The sequence below is a fragment of the Dasypus novemcinctus genome, chromosome 5 (genome assembly GCF_030445035.2).
Source record: "Dasypus novemcinctus isolate mDasNov1 chromosome 5, mDasNov1.1.hap2, whole genome shotgun sequence".
Lineage (NCBI taxonomy): Eukaryota > Metazoa > Chordata > Mammalia > Cingulata > Dasypodidae > Dasypus > Dasypus novemcinctus.
The window spans coordinates 118,326,649-118,344,657 of NC_080677.1; the positions used below are offsets into that span (position 1 = coordinate 118,326,649).

The 18,009-nt window shown below is 38.5% G+C and overlaps 1 protein-coding gene across 5 annotated transcripts in view; it reads right to left on the reverse strand.

Annotated features, from left to right (window-relative positions):
• ATP6V0A4 (ATPase H+ transporting V0 subunit a4) overlaps positions 1 to 18,009 on the reverse strand; it is a 122,964-nt gene that overhangs the window by 64,320 nt on the left and 40,635 nt on the right. For 4 of the 5 annotated variants that reach the window (XR_009185893.1, XM_058297440.1, XM_058297438.2 and 1 more), the window contains exons 2-7: positions 16,634 to 16,767; positions 15,488 to 15,566; positions 15,011 to 15,105; positions 3,515 to 3,640; positions 2,954 to 3,048; positions 2,209 to 2,335 (exon numbers count right to left, since the gene is read on the reverse strand). Coding sequence is in view for 4 of the 5 variants with exons in the window: in XM_058297440.1 (XP_058153423.1) it covers positions 2,209 to 2,335; positions 2,954 to 3,048; positions 3,515 to 3,640; positions 15,011 to 15,105; positions 15,488 to 15,566; positions 16,634 to 16,750 (639 nt within the window). In the remaining variant the exon portion in view is untranslated. The remainder of the gene's footprint in view (positions 1 to 2,208; positions 2,336 to 2,953; positions 3,049 to 3,514; positions 3,641 to 15,010; positions 15,106 to 15,487; positions 15,567 to 16,633; positions 16,768 to 18,009) is intronic. The other variant, XM_058297441.2, reaches the window with a different exon arrangement.

Genomic DNA, 18,009 nt, shown 5'->3' on the forward strand with positions numbered 1-18,009 from the left:
CAAAATTATTAGTTCACGATAGTTGATGACAAGGCCAATAAGGTAGGCCACATGGGGACTTCAGGGAGACCAATGCAACCTTAGAGTGGCAGTTGACTATTTGCCACTCCAGTTAGACCACAGCAGGGCCTAATGTTCAGCTCTGATCCCTAACTTAAGAGCTGTGTTAGGAAACAAGAAAACATCCAGGGTAGCATACTAGGATATTGTGGCACTTAAAAACAGCTAACGTATTCTGGTAATGGATGGTAGTGGTGAAAGTACAACATTGTGAATGTAATTAACATCACTAAATTGTATGTTTCAAAGTGGCTAAAATGGGAAATGTTATGTTGTAGATATGTTACCAAAATTAATTAATTAATTAATCATTTTTAAAAACCAGCATCGCTCCTGGGAGTTAACCCATCTACATTTCAGAGGCAGGTGGGTACTTGATATTTAACAAAGATAAAGCCTCATGGGCTTTCTCCCTCACACAGTTGCTCACTGTGTGCTTCTCACAAGGTTTTTAACTTGCATTCTTAAATCCCAACTCTGACAATTCACCAGAGAGAATATATATTTCACAAACATGTGAAAATATTCAACTCTTACTAAAAGCAAAAAAAAAAAAAAAAATGTGACTGAAAGCAACGTGCTGTTTTACTCCTATTTAGCTTGAAAGAAGGAAAATTAAGAAACTCAATCTTGGGACAGTTCCAACAAATCCAAAGCTCTCACACACACACTCAGGAATGGAATCAGGTACAATCACACTAAAAAGTCATTTGTGAGGACACATCAAAAGTCACAAAAATACCCATACATCAGCAACCTATTTCCTCTAATTCATATTATGGAAATAATTCAAAAGAAAGCAAAACTTTACATGTATGGAGATGTTCATTGTAGTATACATATTCTAAAAAAATATTGGAAGCCTCCAAAAATAATGTCACATCAACTCAATGGAAATATTAATTTCCCATTAAAAATAATATAAAAAGGAATCATCTCTTTGGCAGTTGTTCACTGGGGTAGCACAGGGCTGTTTTAGGATAATATTTTTGGAACTGACTGCTTTGCATTATTTCCAAAGTTTCCCTCACCAATGGAATCCACCCCTATACATTTTCTGAATTGCTTAGGCCCTTCTTGTCTCCTAACCCAACAAAACCATTCTGACCTCACGACATCTGTTCAGTGACCTTCAATGCCACCAAACTAAAGTTATCTTTTTCCAGATGCCTACATTATAAATATTCTCTCCTTACCATCATGACTATTACATGTCAAAATATGATTATTAAAGGTGATGATTCAATAACAAATTTTAAAATAATATTTATAAAGGATGCATATAATATGGAGGAATCTTATATTACTTAAAGTGAAGAAAAGGAGAAAAAATTTTTTTCTATTTTATTACTACAATCATATAAAATAACATCTGGCTATGGCTATGGACAAGAGAAAACAGGATGAGAGAATAATAAAACTAATAACATTAGAATGGTGAATTTTTGTGTTTTTTAAAAAACATCTAATATTTTTTAATATTTTAAATTTCATTTCTTTTAACTATGAAGTTGCTTTCCATAAATAAAACACAGCAACATTTATTATTTTGCTGTTGTTGTTCCTATTCTGGAAAGGATTATAAGACTCCTTCAGAAACTAGCCCAAATCCTTGGAATTAAAGAGTGATTGGGTTTAAACACAACTGAAAGGTTCAGGAAGTAAAACCCTAGGAAATAAGGGCAATCACTTTGTGGCCCTCCAATGAATAGGCTGGTAGAGGTCCTTGTTATTCAGGAATGTGTGGTCCATTAACTAATAGCATCAGCATCATCTCGAAGCTCGTTAGAACTGCAAAACTTCAGGTCCCACCCCAGAATCTCAGACCTATTGAATCAGAATCTGCATTTTACTATGCTTCCCAAGGTGACACTGCATATTAAAGTTTGAGACCACTTATTTGTTCTTAGTAAGACCTAGCTGCTGTCAGTAATATATTTAAGTTTCTTGGCAGAACGAGCCAATTATGAGGTGTTAGCAAAAATCAGTCCTTGAGGTGAACTTTCAACTGTTTAAAAAAAAAAAAAGGAAAAGAAAAAAAAGAAAGGAGTGGATATTAGTTTCATAAAAATAGAGAGGAAGACAAAATCCCTTTGGTGAGGACTGTAGAAATTTAGGAGGAAGTCTTCTGGAGCTTGAGATACCCACTGTTACAGGATCTTCCATGGTCGTGTCAATCTCACTGAACTTCAAGTAGACGTTTCCTCGGCAAACTCGCCATAGTAACCTCTCAAAGGAAGCCATTCTCTCCCTGTTTATGACACCGGCTGTGAACCTGTGCAGTCATAAGAGGAGACATTACTGAGGCATAGGGAGTGGGGTAAAGAGAGAAGGCGCATAGGACATGAAGATGTACAGCTAGAAGATGAAGGAGCACTTCACTCGGTGCTTGGAATCACCACATATTCTGATGGGTATAACCATGTCACATCACTGCTAATTGCTGAAAACTTTATTACATTTCTAATCCCAGTTCTAATTACACTTAAAAATTCAAATTCCAAATACATTTTTATTCTCAAAGCAGTATTTTAAAGATAAAGGAAAAACAAATTCCATAAATCCTTGTTCCAAAGTCAGGAAGAGTTGAGGAAACCCATCTAAACAATTATGCCCACATCTTTCCCACATAAGAACAATGTTACCATTGCATTCTTCAGGCTCAGGAGTGCTAGAAGCTTCAATAACTAGAAGGTAGCACTACCTGCAATCCCACTAGAGCTTATTAGGTTACCTTGGGTTTATTACTTATGAAGGCATATATTCACATGAAATAGCCCCTATTCTAGAGGCTATTTGTTCCTCCAATCATTCACTTAAACATTCAGGAAAATCGATCACATTCCAGATAGGAATATACCTACATGTAACTTTGAGAGCACAAGTTACTAACCCCAGCTTTCCAGCCATTGCTGTAGGTGAAGTTCTTAACTCCAAGAGACCAGAAGTGTCTTCAATAAAGAAATCATCATATAAACTGGTTTCAGTCTGAAAGTCAAAGCATAACCATATTCATTTAATATACTTAGACTACCTGTAATAGTACCTCAAGACTTTATCTGTTTTTAATGAAACTTTAATTTTCCACAAATAGTTTACAGAATTCAAAAAGTAGAGCGCACCTTACCAAACCAGAAAGCTTGGCCAAGCTCTTCTTACCAACATCAAATCTGCGCAAACTAACTGCTCTGCATGGTTTGGTCATTTCTGTCTGAGCTACTTTGGACACAAACTTTTTAATGAAGACAATGAAAATTTTGCATTTAGTCGAATCAGAATGGACTGCCAGCACCACAGTTATTCCATGTGGAATATTCTGCCCTTCTCAGTAGTGGCTTAGCCATGGGATAGAAACAGGGTGATTTATTCATATTCCAAACCAGGCAGTTTTCAAAATGGAAAAACAAGACTCTGAGAAAAGGGGCCCTTTAATAAACAGTCCCCAAATAATGACCTCAAAGAAGTCCTGGGTTTTCTTCAAGAGATGTTTGAGTTCAGTCAGTTCTAGGAAGCTTTTCTTCAAAGCCTGCTGGTTCTGGTTGGCTTCCTGTAACTCCCCTTCCAGTTTTTCCAGAACAGTCTATGCAGAAGAATAAAAAGAGGTAAGCAAGGCAGAAAGTGCCTACTTTATAATATAAATGTATAGTCTAATATATAGGGCCTACTATGCCTTAACCACAACAAATAACTAGAAATCAAAGTATTTAATGCACTATAATATAACCTAGTCAATCATAAAGTTGATATGATTGTAGAGCTATAAGCTAGAGCACCATCATCAAATAGGATTAAAAAACACTAGACAAATGGAAGGCAACTACATGGGGGTGTCAAGGCATTTCAGCAAATCTCATGCCTCCCCACTGTTTAAAACACTGAAAAGGGAAGGAGACAAGTGTATTTACATGGTGATTCCCTCTGTCCCAAATACACTGCAATGATGGATAAAATATAAAAGAGAAACCCAGTATCATTCCCAAACCACCACTGTTCTGGTTATGGAGTCAGGTGAGGGAAGTAAAAAATGGTCATACAGGTAGCCACACAGAACTGGAGAAGGATCCACAGTGGAGAGGAGGGAGGAGGAGGAGGAAGAAGAGATGGAGGAGGTGATGGACCTGGGGGATTGTCAGTATTTAAACAGACCACACCATGCATGTGTACAAACTAGTGGTGCTTGGTTTAGGAAGCATGGAGCAGTCTGCTTTGACAGTTCAAATTTTTTTAAAGATTTATTTTTTTAATTTTATTTACTTCCCCCCTGCTGCCTGCACTTGCTGTCTGCTCTCTGTGTTCATTTACTGTGCCTTCTGTGTCTCCTTGCCTTCCTTCCTTATCTTCTCTTAAGGAGACACCAGGAACCGATCCTGGGACCTCTGACGGGGGAGGGAGGCACTCAGTCTCTTAAGCCATCTCAGTGCTGCATCTCTCACTGTCTCTCCTTTGTGTCTCCCTTTGTTGTGTCATCTTGCTGTGCGAGCTCTCCATGGCATAGGTCATCAACTCTCTGTGGAACAGGCCAGCTTGCCTGCAAAAGGAGGCTCCAGGAATCAAACCTGGAGCCTCCATATGGTTAGGTGGGAGCCCAATCGCTTGAGCCACATCCACTTTCCTGACAGTTCAATTTGTTCAGGGAATTTTTGTTGAAAAACATGAGCCAACAATAGAATATTCCAATAGAAAGCAAGGTGAGATAGATTGCCAACAGTGCTCAAAATCCTGGATACAGCAGGGACAGAGCAATTTACAGTGATGAGGGATTTGTATATGAAGAATGGCCAAGGATTTATGCTGGAATACTCTATTACAATTCAGACCACATTTACAGGACCTGAGGGAACAGATTTTATGGGTTAAGGACACAGAAGATGTTCCAAAGATTTTGGTTGGCAATAAATGCAACCTGAAAGATGAATGAGTGGTTGGCAAAGAACAGGGTCAGAATTTAGCAAGACAGTGGCTTGACCATGCCTTTTTAGAATCTTCTGCAAAGTCAAAGATCAATATTAATGAGATAGTTTGTGAAATGGTCAGACAGATAAACAGAAAAACAGCAAAGGAAAAGAAGAAACCTAAAAAGAAATCATGTCTGCTGCTCTAGATCCACAGTAATTAGCAGCTCTGAGCCAGATTATGGGAATGAAGAATTGTTGCCTAACTGGAAAGTGCCAGCATTCCAGACTTTAAAAAACAAATCTGAAGAAGCCTCTCCTGTTTCATGTGAAGAATTTAGAATTTAGATCTTATACTGATTTGCACAAGTTCCCTGGAGAGAAAAATTGCTCTGTGTATATCTCTTGGAGAAGGACAACAGTATTATTTCTTTGCAATAGCAGTTATAACTGATGTGAAAATAAATACACTTGACTCTAATAAGATTATAAATGCATGGATGCATTTCAAATGTTAGATATTGCTACTATAATCAAATGATTTCATATTGACCTTTTTATCATGATTCTTCCCTGTCAAGCACTAAAATACTGAGCCATTATATTTTATATCTGTAATGATATAGATTATGAAATTTCCCTTCAACTCATTGCAGCAGATAACTTCTATGAGTCATTGACTTCATTACATATTTTTAAAATCATGAAATATTATTGTCATTACATTCTAATTAAAATTATGCATAATGCTTTGGAAAAATGGGTCTTTTATAGGAAAAAAAAAACCTGGATAACTGATTTCTATGGCTTTCAAAGCTAAAATATACTAAACCAACTCTAAAAAACAAAACCAATCAAAAAAAAATTATGCAGAGAGGCATCACTACAGATAGCAAAAAGACAAAAGTAAACAAAAGTGTCCCTTCCAAAATAAGAAGAGGTATAAGAACAGTGTATGTGTATGCTATTGAAAATAAGTTGGTATAAAGTCAAATATGATTGTTATAGATTTAGGATGTTAAATTTTAACCCATACTAATCTCAAAGAAAAATATATTCAGAAAGAAAAGAGAAGGGACTCAAAATGGTACAATAAAATAATAATAAAATGGAAGTAGGAATTAGTGGAAGAACTCAGGGTAAAAGAGAGATATAAGACAAAGACAAAATAGCACAATGACAGAAGAAAACAATGCATTATCAATAGCTCCATTTGATGTAAATAGATTAAACTTACCAGTGAAAAGGCAGAGACTTGCAGAACAGATGAACGGATAAAAAAGCAAGACCCAACTATATGCTGTTTACAAGAGACTCACCTTAAATTCAAAGATATAAGTAGGTTGAAAATAAAAGGTTGGAAAAAAATACGCACCACACAAACAATAACCAAAAGAGATCTGGGGTAGCTATACTAATAACAGATAAAATAGACTTTAAGTCAAAAACTGTTACAAGAGACAAAGAAGATAATTATATATTGATAAAGAGGTCAATTCAACAAGAATTCATAATGATTATAAATATATGCACATTAATGCACAGTCCCAAAATACATAAAGCAAATACTGACAGATTTGAAAGGAGAAATAGATGGTTCTACATTAAGACTAGGAGACTTCAATACACCTCTTCAGTAATGGATAGAAAATCTAGACAGAAGAACAATAAGGAAATAGAAGACTGGAACAATACTCTAAACCAACTAGACCTAACAGACATATATAGAACAATTCACACAACAGCAAAAGAATACACATTCTTCTTTAGTGCACATGGATCATATATTGGGTAGCAAAAGAAGTCACAAAAAATTTGAAAATACTGAAACAATACAATGTATATTCTCCAACCACAGTGGAATGAAGCTATAAATCACTAACAGAGGGAGAAATGGAAAATTCACAAATAAGTAGAAATTAAACATGTACTCTTAAACAATCAATGGGTCAAAGAAGAAATCACAAGTAAAATTAGGAAATATCTTGAGGTAAGTGCAAATAAAAACACAACATACCAAACAAAATTTATGAGATGCAGAAAAGGCAATACTGAGAGGGAAACTTATAGCTCTAAAAGCTTACATTGAAAAGGGAGAAAGATCTGAAAGCAGAGAACTCATCTCAAAACTGGAGGAGCTAGAAAAAGAATAAACTAAACAAAAGTGAACATAAGGAAGGAAATAACAAAGATTAGAGCAGAAATCAATGAAATACAGAATAAAAAACAACAACAGAATCAATCAAAAGCAAATGTGGGTTCTTTGAAAAGAACGATAAAATTGATAATCATTTAGCTAGACTGACAAAGAAAAAGAGAGAGGACACAAAGAACTAAAATCCAAAATGAAATTGAGGACATTGCTATGGACCCCAGTGAAATACAAAAGAATATAAGAGGATAAAGTGAACAACTGCACAGCAACAAATTAGATAACCTAGATGGGATGGACAAATTCCTAGAAACATGCAAATTACCTACCCTGACTCAAGAAGAAAGATAATATCTCAGTAACCTAATAACTGGTAAAGAGATTGAATCAGTAATTAAAAACCACTAAGCAGAAGGAACTTCTGGGGGAGACACGCAGAGTAGGGAGCTCCAAGACTCAGTCCTTCCACCAAGACAACTATTTAATCAGGAAGAAACTGTATGAAACAACTATATTGAAACTCCTGAGGCCAGAAGAATACTGTACAGCCTCTGAGGAAGAGCAGGAGGAAGAGACTGATAAATTGCAAAAAAGAACTGTATATTACTCTCTCCATGTGATGACTATTGGCACCCTAACTCCACCCCTGCAGTTAATTGCTGCAGAGTCCATTCCCGGGCTAGCTGCTGGTGACAGAAAGGGGTATAAAAACTCTTTTCCCCTAGAACGGGGATGTCATGGTTGATCACCAATCACAGCTTTCAATTAGGGAATTCAGATCACAGGGTTCCCTGCTCTGAGGGCAGGTATTGTTTCAACCCACCCTGGACAAAGGCAGCAACAGCCTTTGTTTCAACTTTGCCCCAGACAAAGGCAGTAGCAGCCATTGTCTCAACTCTCCCTTAACAGGGACAAGGCAATGGATACTCAAAGATGTGGAGCTTCCTCAGGACTGTGAGGGAAAGTTAGTGAAGGGCTGCATTTGCTGGGCATCCCAGGAAAGCTCATCATTGGAGAACAGTTGGAGAAGACTTTAGTACCCTTCCTGATTTCCTCCACAGGTCACTTTGGAGCCAGTCCATGCCCTCTTCATGGGTTGCTGGCTCTGTTTCAGCTGGGAAAGACTGACCTGGGAAAGTCCTCTCCAGGATGACCCTTCACCCAGAATTTGCCCTCAAGGCAAAAGCAGTGTGGAAAAGGAAGTCATGTAAAAATCTATAGAGGTGGACAGTCTAGGATAAAAGCAAATTAGCTTTGGATACCTGGGAGAGGGAGATTTTTCTCCTGCGAAAACAGAGGGGACAAACTACTGAAAATGGGGAGCTGCAATGCAACTAGCAAGCAAAAGCCCAGGACAAAACAGAGGCCCTGCTCAGTGCATTCACCTTGGGCAGAACTTCCTGATAGGAGGAAGGCTGAAGTTCAAGAAAATCTCTGTCTTATATCCAACCAGTTACAAATCCAAAAACAGACATCCCAGGAAAGAAATCCCAGAGTTAGCATTTTAAAATATTAAAATATACAGTGTACAAGAATAAGAATACAAAGACAAACAAGGAAATGGGAAATGATGGCCCATCCAAAGGAAGAGAATAAAATTACAGAAAACACCAATGAAGAAGAGAATGTGAACATACCAAAAAAGCCATTTAAAAAGAAATGATGTTAAAGTATTCAAGGAGATGAAGGAAAGTACAGAGAAAGAACTAAAGGATATCAGAAAAACAATGAACAAGCAAAAACAATGAATGAGCAATATATCTCTAAGTAAAGAGATAGAAATTTTAAAAAGGAGCCAAACAGAACTAATGGAGTTGAAAACCACAATAACTGAAATGAAAAATGCCCAGGAGGTTTTAAAGAGCAGAGTGCAGCTAGCAGAAGAAAGAATCAGTGAACTTGAAGACAAGACACTTGAAATGAGTCATGCTGAGGAGTAGAAAGAAAAAAGAAATATTACAAGTGAAAATAACCTAAAGCAGCTATGGGAAACCATCAAGCACACCAATATATGCATTATGGGAATCCCAGAAGGAGAAGAAAGAAAGAAACAGACAGAAGGAATACTCAAAGAAACAGACAGAGAACTTAACAAAAGATGTGAATATGCACACCCAAGAAGCTCAGAGAACAACCAACAGGATAAACATGAAGAAAAATATACCCCGTCATATACTGATTACACCATCAAATGCAAAGGACAAAGAGTTCTGAAAGCTGCAGGAGTAAAAACAGTGTGTTATGTACCAGGGAGTTCCTATTAGACTGAGTGCTGATTTCTCATCAGAAACCACAGGCAAGAAGGCAGTGGGTTGAAATACTTAAAAGTATTGAAAGAAAACAACTGCCAGCCAAGATTTTGTATCTGGTGACACTCTCTTTCTGAAAATGAGGGAGAAATTAAGACATTATCAGATAAACAAAAGCTGAGGGAGTACATCACCACTTGACCTGCCTTAAAAGCAATGCTTAAGGGAGTTCTTCAGACTGAAAGGAAAGGATATGAGACTGGTCTGAAGCAGCATAAAGAAATAAAGAACTGTGGTAAAGGCAACCATTTGGGTAATTATAAATGCTGGTATTATGATATTACATTGTTATGTAACGCCACCTTTCACTTCCTACAAGTGTTAAAATGCAAATGTATTAAAAGTAATGATGGGAAGCGATGTGGCTCAAGTGGTAGGACCTCTATCTACCATATGGGAGGATCTGGGTTCAATTCCTGAGCCCTCCTGGTGAAAAGAAAAAAAAGTGTGTCTGTGCAGCAAGCCAGTGCCTGCATGGTGAGCCAAGAGTCCACACAGTGAGCTGAGTGCCCATGCGGTAAGTCAAGAGCCTGCATGAGTGCCTGCTTAGTGAGCTGAGCACCCACACAGCAAGCCAAGTGCTTGTGCAGCAAGCTGAGTACCCACATGGTAAGCCAGTGACTGTGCAAGTGAGTCACACAGCAAGATGACAATGCAAAAAAAAGGGAGACAAAGGGGAGAGTCAAGGTGAAGCGCAGCAGAGAGCAGGAACTGAGGTGGCACAATTGACAGGGAAACTCTCTCCACATCAGAGTTCCCCAGGATCAAATCCCAGGGAACCCTAGAGGAGAAAGAGGAGAAAGATGAGAAGAGAAGACAAAAAGAGAAATAGATACAGAAGATCACATAGCGAATGGACACAAACAGCAAAAACAGCATGGCCAGGGAAGAGGAGGGGAAGAAAAAAAAAGTAATGATAAATCTATGTTTTTGGACATATGGTGTAAAAAGATATAATGGTAACAAATTTTAAAAATGCTGTGGGAACAGAGGATTGTAGGAAAAGTATATGTGCATGCTTTTGAAGTTCAGTTTGTATGAAACCAAATATGACTGTTACATATTTAGGATGTTGAACTTTAACCTTATGATAACAACAAGGAAAATAGATGAAAAATATATCCACATAGAAATGAGAAAACACTCAATATGGTACCTCACAAAAAAGCAAATAACTATAAAACTAGGCTTTATGGAACTGAGGAATAAAGATAGTATAAGACTTACAAAGGCTAAATAGAAAAATGTCAAAAGGAAGTCCTATTTTAACAATACTGAAATTAAATGCAAACAGATTAAACTCTCCACTCAAAAGTTAGCGATTAGTAGAATGGAGAAAAAAGCACAGCCCAACTATATGCAGTCTAAAAAAGACTCACTTTAAAGTAAAGAGGGGAGGTGGCAGACTTGGTCCAGTGGTTAGGGTGCCCGTCTACCACATGGGAGGTCCGCGGTTCAAACCCCGGGCCTCCTTGACCTGTGTGGAGCTGGCCCATGTGCAGTGCTGATGCACACAAGGAGTGCTGTGTCACACAGGGTGTCCCCTGCGTAGGGGAGCCCCATGCGCAAGGAGTGCGCCCCGTAAGGAGAGCCGAAAGAGAGTGCAGCCTGCCCAGGAATGGTGCCGCACACATGGAGAGCTGACACAACAAGATGATGCAACAAAAAGAAACACAGATTCCTGTGCTGTTCACAACAACAGAAGCAGACAAAGAAGACACAGCAAATAGACACAGAGAACAGACAACCGGGGTGGGGGGAAGGGGAGAGAAATAAATAAATAAATAAATCTTAAAAAAAAAAAGATATTATGAACAACTGTATATTAATAAATTAGGTAACCTAGATAAAATGGACAAACTACCAACATTGACTCAAGAAAAACTAGAAGATCTCAACAAATAGTATGGTACTGGCATTAAGGACAGAAAGGCCAATACAGCAGAACTGAGAGTTCAGAAATCAACCCTAACACTTCTGGTCAACTGACTTTTGACAAGATGACAAAATTTCTTAATTAGGAAAGAGTTGTCTCTTCAACAAATGGTGCTGAAAAACTGAACCTCCATTTGCAAAAAAGAAAAAGAGGCCCCCTTCCTCATACCATATACAAAAATCAGTTCAATATATGGGAATATATCTGACCCAGCAATTTCCCTATTAGGTATATCCCCCAAAAGAATTAAAAGCAGAGACTCGAACAGGTATTTGCACACTGATGTTCACAGTGGCAATATTCACAATTTCCAAAAGATGGGCACAACCCAAGTGTCCACTAGCCAATAAACAGATAAATAAAATGTGGTATATACACACAATGGAATATTATTCCGTTGTAAAAAGGAATGAAGTCCTGATACATGCGACAACATGAATATACCTTGAAGACATCACATTGAGTGAAATAAGACAGGCACAAAAAAGACAAATATTGTGTGATCTTACTATTTTGAAACAATCCAGGGGTGGGGATAAAGAATGGGAATTTAAGGGGGAAATATACAGGGTTTCTGTTTGGGTTGATGGAAATGTTTTGGTTATGAACGGTGGTGGTGGTAGCAATGAACCACACTAGAGCAAGGGGTGTAAGAGAACTCTGCATTTTATGCATGCCTTTTCTATAAATCTACAATTTCTCTAATGAAAAAAATGCTGCTGTTAGAAATATTGAGAACAATATAATATCTAGAAATATATATTATGGAAAAATAGATACATTAAAAATAGAGCTTCATAGTAAGAAAGCCTGCAAAGAAAGAAAAGTGTTAGGGCAGTTTTTGCCAAGATGACGGGTTTGAGGGTAGAATTTTTTTTTCTGAATTAATATTCCCTCTAGGATTGCTATGAAAACATTTTTAGAAATATTACAAGGCCCAAAGCCATTGGTGTACTCTTTGCCAGAAGAAGAATCCCCCTCTCTGGGAATTTGGAAGGGATGCTCAGTTAACTTCCAGAACATTTGAACAGATCATTCAATCCATCCCAGGGATCAATAGCAAGACAGATATTACTCTCATAATTTTATGTTGCTTTAATTTCACCTTTACAGTAAACAAATCAATAATATTCCTCAGTAAGCTAAGGAAAGACTGTTAGCAAATATGTGATTGTCCCTCATAGTGAATTATTTATTACTACAAAAGTATGCTAGTGAACAGCCAATACCAAACTCAGTTGGATTAATTGGTTTTTAAGGTAATAGCTGAAACATTAAATCAACTCAATTTGGAAACAAAAATACGAGTTGCCTATTTAACAAAATCAAGACAGACTACACCTTTGTCAAGTATCATGTCATATCAAAGAAGAAACTCCACAATTTTTCAAAAAGGCTATTAAAATATTCTTCCCTTGTTTACGTATCCATGTGAGATTGAATTATCTTCCTTCACTTCAATGAAAACAACATATTCCAACAGATTCAATGCAGAAGATCTTCTATCTTCTATTAAGCCAATCTTTTAAGAAATTTGCATACATAAGTTTTTCTTAGAAAATAGTTATTTTTCATTTTAAAAATGTTATGTGGGGAGGGAATGTATTTCAAGTGGTTCAGAGCGTGCTTCCCATGTATGAGGTCCTCAGTTCAATCTTGGTACCTTCTGAACAAAAAAAGTTGTTACCAAGCATTGGACTTACTATTGATATTTTTAGATTAATAAAATAATGCATTATTTTTGTTTTAATTTCTAATACAGTAAATAGCAATAAATATAACTGACATTTTAAAAAGGTCTTTGACATCCTCAATAATATTTAAGAGTATAAAGGGGTCTGAAACCAAAAAATTTAAGAACCACTGAATTAAAGGATAAATTAGGAAAATGTAATATTAATCATAAGTCCAACAGAAGTTTAAAAGAAACTTGGAATCTGTGTGCCCTGGCATAGTCGAAGACTTTATTGTATTGGAAGGAATTCAGCTGAGTCTGGAGGTATGAGGAGAACTTAGAGAAGTGGTGGGACATAGGAAAGGCACTCTAGGCATGAGGTATGTAGCAGGAGCAAAGGCATGGAGTTTGGAAGGAACCTGGGGCTAAAAGGGAACAATTAAGGAACCAGACCAACCAGAGTGGAGGGCTTAAGAGGTAGCTCAGGTCGGATGAGGGTAGGTTTTGATGATCAAGGAGGTGGCTGGGCCTGACATAGGGAAGAAGGGAGCCATGGATCATTCTTGAGGTGAAAGTGGCAAGATAAAAATTATTTACAGAAATCTATCTGGTAGTAGTGGTCAGAGTAGATTGGAATGGTTAAAAAGAAAACTAGAGTGGAGCAGATGTAACTTAAGCAGTTGAGTGCTTGCTTCCCACTATACAAGGTCCTGAGTTTGATCCCTGGTACCTCCTAAAAACAAAACAAACAGCAAACAAATGAAAAAACCAACTCAGGGGAGCCAATGTAGCTCAGTAGTTGAGTGCCAGCTTCCCCACATACAAGATCCTGGGCTCAATATCTTGCCCCGGAACCTCAAGAAAAAAAAAAAAAAGAACACTAGAGAACCTAGAAATCTCTGCCAAAATTCAGAAATAAAGATTAGCATGAAAACATAAAGTAGAATGACAGCTGAAGGTCCATAGGAACAGGTCTGGGTATTGAGGTAGATATAGAGGATGATGGGGAGAGAGGAGATATTGAATTCAGATCTGCTGTTAGAAGACTCAAATTGGAGATGATTTGGGGAGGTCCTATCTAAATGGGTTAAAGTTTTCTCCAAAACTACCCAGGTTTTAATATGATAAGATCCCAAAATATTTTCCAGAGGAGTTAGTAGTCTCTTATCTCTATTAGAGGATCATGATTTATACAGCTGATGGCTTCAAAAATTTCAAGAATTTTAAGTAATATAATCTTCAAAGGGAAAAAAATCCAACCCCGAGATAAGGCTCAGCTCAGTGAGTTCCCCTTACCTCTCCAGCCCTTCCTCCAATTCTTTATCAAGACCAAGGAGGGCCTACAGGAGATGGTTCAGCCTACCTCTCTGATTTTGTTTCCTGCCACTCCACCTCTACTCCTCTCCCCACCATCAGCTGCTCTGCTCTGTAAGCACCTTGAGGGCATGGACCATGGTTAATTTCTCTCCAAGTTGCATTACACATCTCGGTGTTCATAAAAGAGAGAATGGAGAGGACATACAGAGAGAGAAGGAAAGTAAAGGGAGAGCGCCCCACACACCATCATGTCCATGCCTAAAGAAAATGACTATCTTCTCACTGTTGATCTACAGAAACCAACTGAAGGCCTCAATCTTGAGTAAATCTAATTCTTCAACTGTTTCCCACAAGACAGATAAGTAGAAAACATCCAACTGTGCTGGCATACAGTCATTTCAGCAGCATCCTATACAAGACTTCATTGCTTGTAAAAATCTTATGCATTCAAAGGGAATAATTCCTCAAAGTGGGGAGAGCTTCCCTAGATCCGTGTTGGGAAAAGAGCTCTGTCCTGGATCAGAAGGACTGATTCTAAGAACTTCTCATTGGGATTTTCCTGTGTTAGTAACACTGAAAAGTGGACTAGCACATAAACCTGTCTCCGTGCCTTCAGCAACCGGGTAAAACATCCATGAGTATCTGGGGTGGCCGGCAAAGTGAACTTACCTCCAGGGTAATCATTTCTCGTGGAAGAGGGGTTGGTGGGTACTTCTCAGGCAATTGAATCACAATCTCATTTTGCATCTCATCTTCCAGAAAACCTGAGAGTCGAAATCCCACCAGAGAGCCCAAGGTGATTCTCTATACCTAAGAAATGGCATCAAGCATGCCAGGTGCCTTTCAACCACCTCAACTGCCTGAATTGCCTTGAGACCTATCCCATGCCCAACCTCCCCCAACCACTGCCTCCAGGATTATCTCAAAAAGAATTATAGAAAAAAAGAAAAAAAAAAAGAATTATAGGGAGCAGATGTAGCTCAAGCAGTTGAGCTCCTGCTTCCCACATATAAGGTCCTGGGTTCAATCCCTGGTCCTCGTACCTTAAAAAAATGTATATTACAAACAGACACATTTGGGAATGAAGTCCTGCAAAACTATCTCCCACAAGTTCACAATTAGACAGTAAATAGGAAAAGAGCTTACGGAGAATTCTCTCCAGTGATTCACACCTTCTGACTTCATTCACAAATTTCCTTTGGAAGTTGTTCACATTCATATTTAGCTAGGGAAAAGACACACAGGAACACTGAGTGTCAACAGTTGGCCACATATTCCCTTTGGTTACTTTGTTACTTCTTTTTAATTCTGTAAAATGCTGCTGGAGTTGTCTTGGGAATAGATACTTATATGCACAAGACAGCTGGGTTACATGCAAACTGCACTTTGGTGTTCTTACTCTCAGTTCCCAAATTGTCTCAGCTCTGGCCTTCCCATTTCTGAGAGAAACAAAGTCACCCTGCATCCAAGGGTTTCTTGTTTTTAGCTGCATTTGCTTTCCAAACGAGCTTATGAAATCCTCACTTTTGGAAAGAGCACAGCTCCACATAATGTATTACAGTCATGGAAAGTGCCGCGCCCTTGTGTGGATGACCCAAAGCCCAGCCCAACACACAGTACTGAGGCCCTGCCTCATATCAGGTCCTGTGCTAGGACCGAAGGATGAACACGTGATCCCTCCCTGCAGGAGCTTAGTTTTGACCTTGACCTTGGCAAAGGGGGAAAGAAGGAGGATTAATTTTCTAGGTTCAACTCATCAAGAGCTTGGTGAGAACCGCTGCCAGAATCATCTAAACCACCACTGGGAAATGATACTCTGACATCACACTCAAAACAGCCTATCCCTAGAATATCACCCTAGCACTCAGGCCTGAGTGTTACAACCAACTGGGCACTCCACGGTACTCTGTCCTCAGCCTGACTAGTCAGGAAAACAAGGTTTCTGTCCTCAGAACAAGTTTTGCTAGTTCACATGGGATTGCTTTGAAGATATTACCTGGGAAATAAAATACAATGACCTCTAACCCATTGTGATTGTAGGAGGGCTACAAAACATCCCTACAGAGGTCAAGGACAGAGGGAGGGAGGGAGAACATGTTTATAAATGACACGCCCAATGTCATTGCAAATATTTGCCAGAAGGACAAAAGCCATGGAACTGAATTCTATCTAGTCCAGCTCAGGGCTCCTCTCCTAGAAGAATGTACTTTGTTCACTACGAAGTGTTATTTTGAAAGAGCCATCTGCCCCCATCCCCACCTTGCTATTTTCTCCAATGAATGTGGTACCTACATCTTTGAACTGAACCAAGCCCAGCTCTCCAAGCTCAGCTACACAGCAATACGCAGCCTCCGGCTGGAGAAAGAGTTGTGTCAAACACATCTCCTCACTTCGAAACACAGACACCATCTTGACTCAGCCTTGACCTAAAGGAGAAAAAAAGAAAGATATTTAAGGTAATAAATACAGGAAAACCTTAGGACTACGTTCTTTTTTTTTCTTAGTGAGTTGCTAAATTAATAAATTAAAATCCAACAGAAATCACTCCTGATTTTAAAAATATGAACAAAAACAAGTACCGCTTTTCACCACCTTTTGGACTGGCAAAAGATTTTTAAGACTATGATTAAAGACTTAGATGGTGAAGAATATATGAGAAACAGGCACTTTCATACACTGGTTATTGAAGTACACATACGTACAGCTTTTTCAGGGAGAAATTTGTCAATATCTATCAAATTTTATATTACTCGTAGTTTGACCCAAGATTCCCATCTCCAGTTTATCCCAGATAAACCTGGATGTGTATGGAAATAGATGCACAAAGATGTTTCTTTCATTGTTGTATAATAATGCAATAATAATCTAACCCAGATATCCATCAGTAGGGATGCCACACCCTCTCCTTAAAAAACTGTGATAACAGGACCCTGTGCAGCCAGCAAGAATGAAATAAATCTATATGTCCTCTATATGGAAGAATATTCATCTAGAGAGGATTAAAAAAAAATCCGTGAGTTCAGCTAAAATGGTTCCTGTAAAATGCATTTCCAATATACATACATATGTACTGACACATTGAAAAAATGACTTAGACTCACACTCCTGGGAGGTGACCGCAGATACAGAGACTCACAATACACTAAAACATCCATGTTTAAACAGGTTTATCAGAGAAACAGGCAGAAGAGCAACCAACTCCACGGATCACAAAGCAACTTCCATCTCCAAATGCAGGCGAGGGAACTAAGCCGAGGTAAGATCTGAGGCCTCCCAGCAATACAGATAAATGCATTCTAGATATGGGCTTAGCCATTTGAGGCTGCCGAATACCTCCCCATCATCCCTTCAAAGATCCTCTTATATTACCCGACAGCTGTCAAACCAAATTGTTCTTCCTTCAGGTCAACCATCTGGAAGAACCAGTACACCTCCAGAGGGGTCTCTTTTCCTCATTTCATTTTGTAACATAAAATATCTACCACTTGCTAGGCCCTGGGGGACCTGCCACTCCCGTTTATGGTCTTCCATTATCCAAATTTCCCTCAGGAGAAAGTCTAAAACCCTTGTCCTGGCAGGCCAACAAGGGGCTGCGTAGTCTGGTCGGTTTTCTCCATGGGTTTCATCTCTTCTCACCCCTCTCAGCCACACTGGCTTTCTCTCCAGCT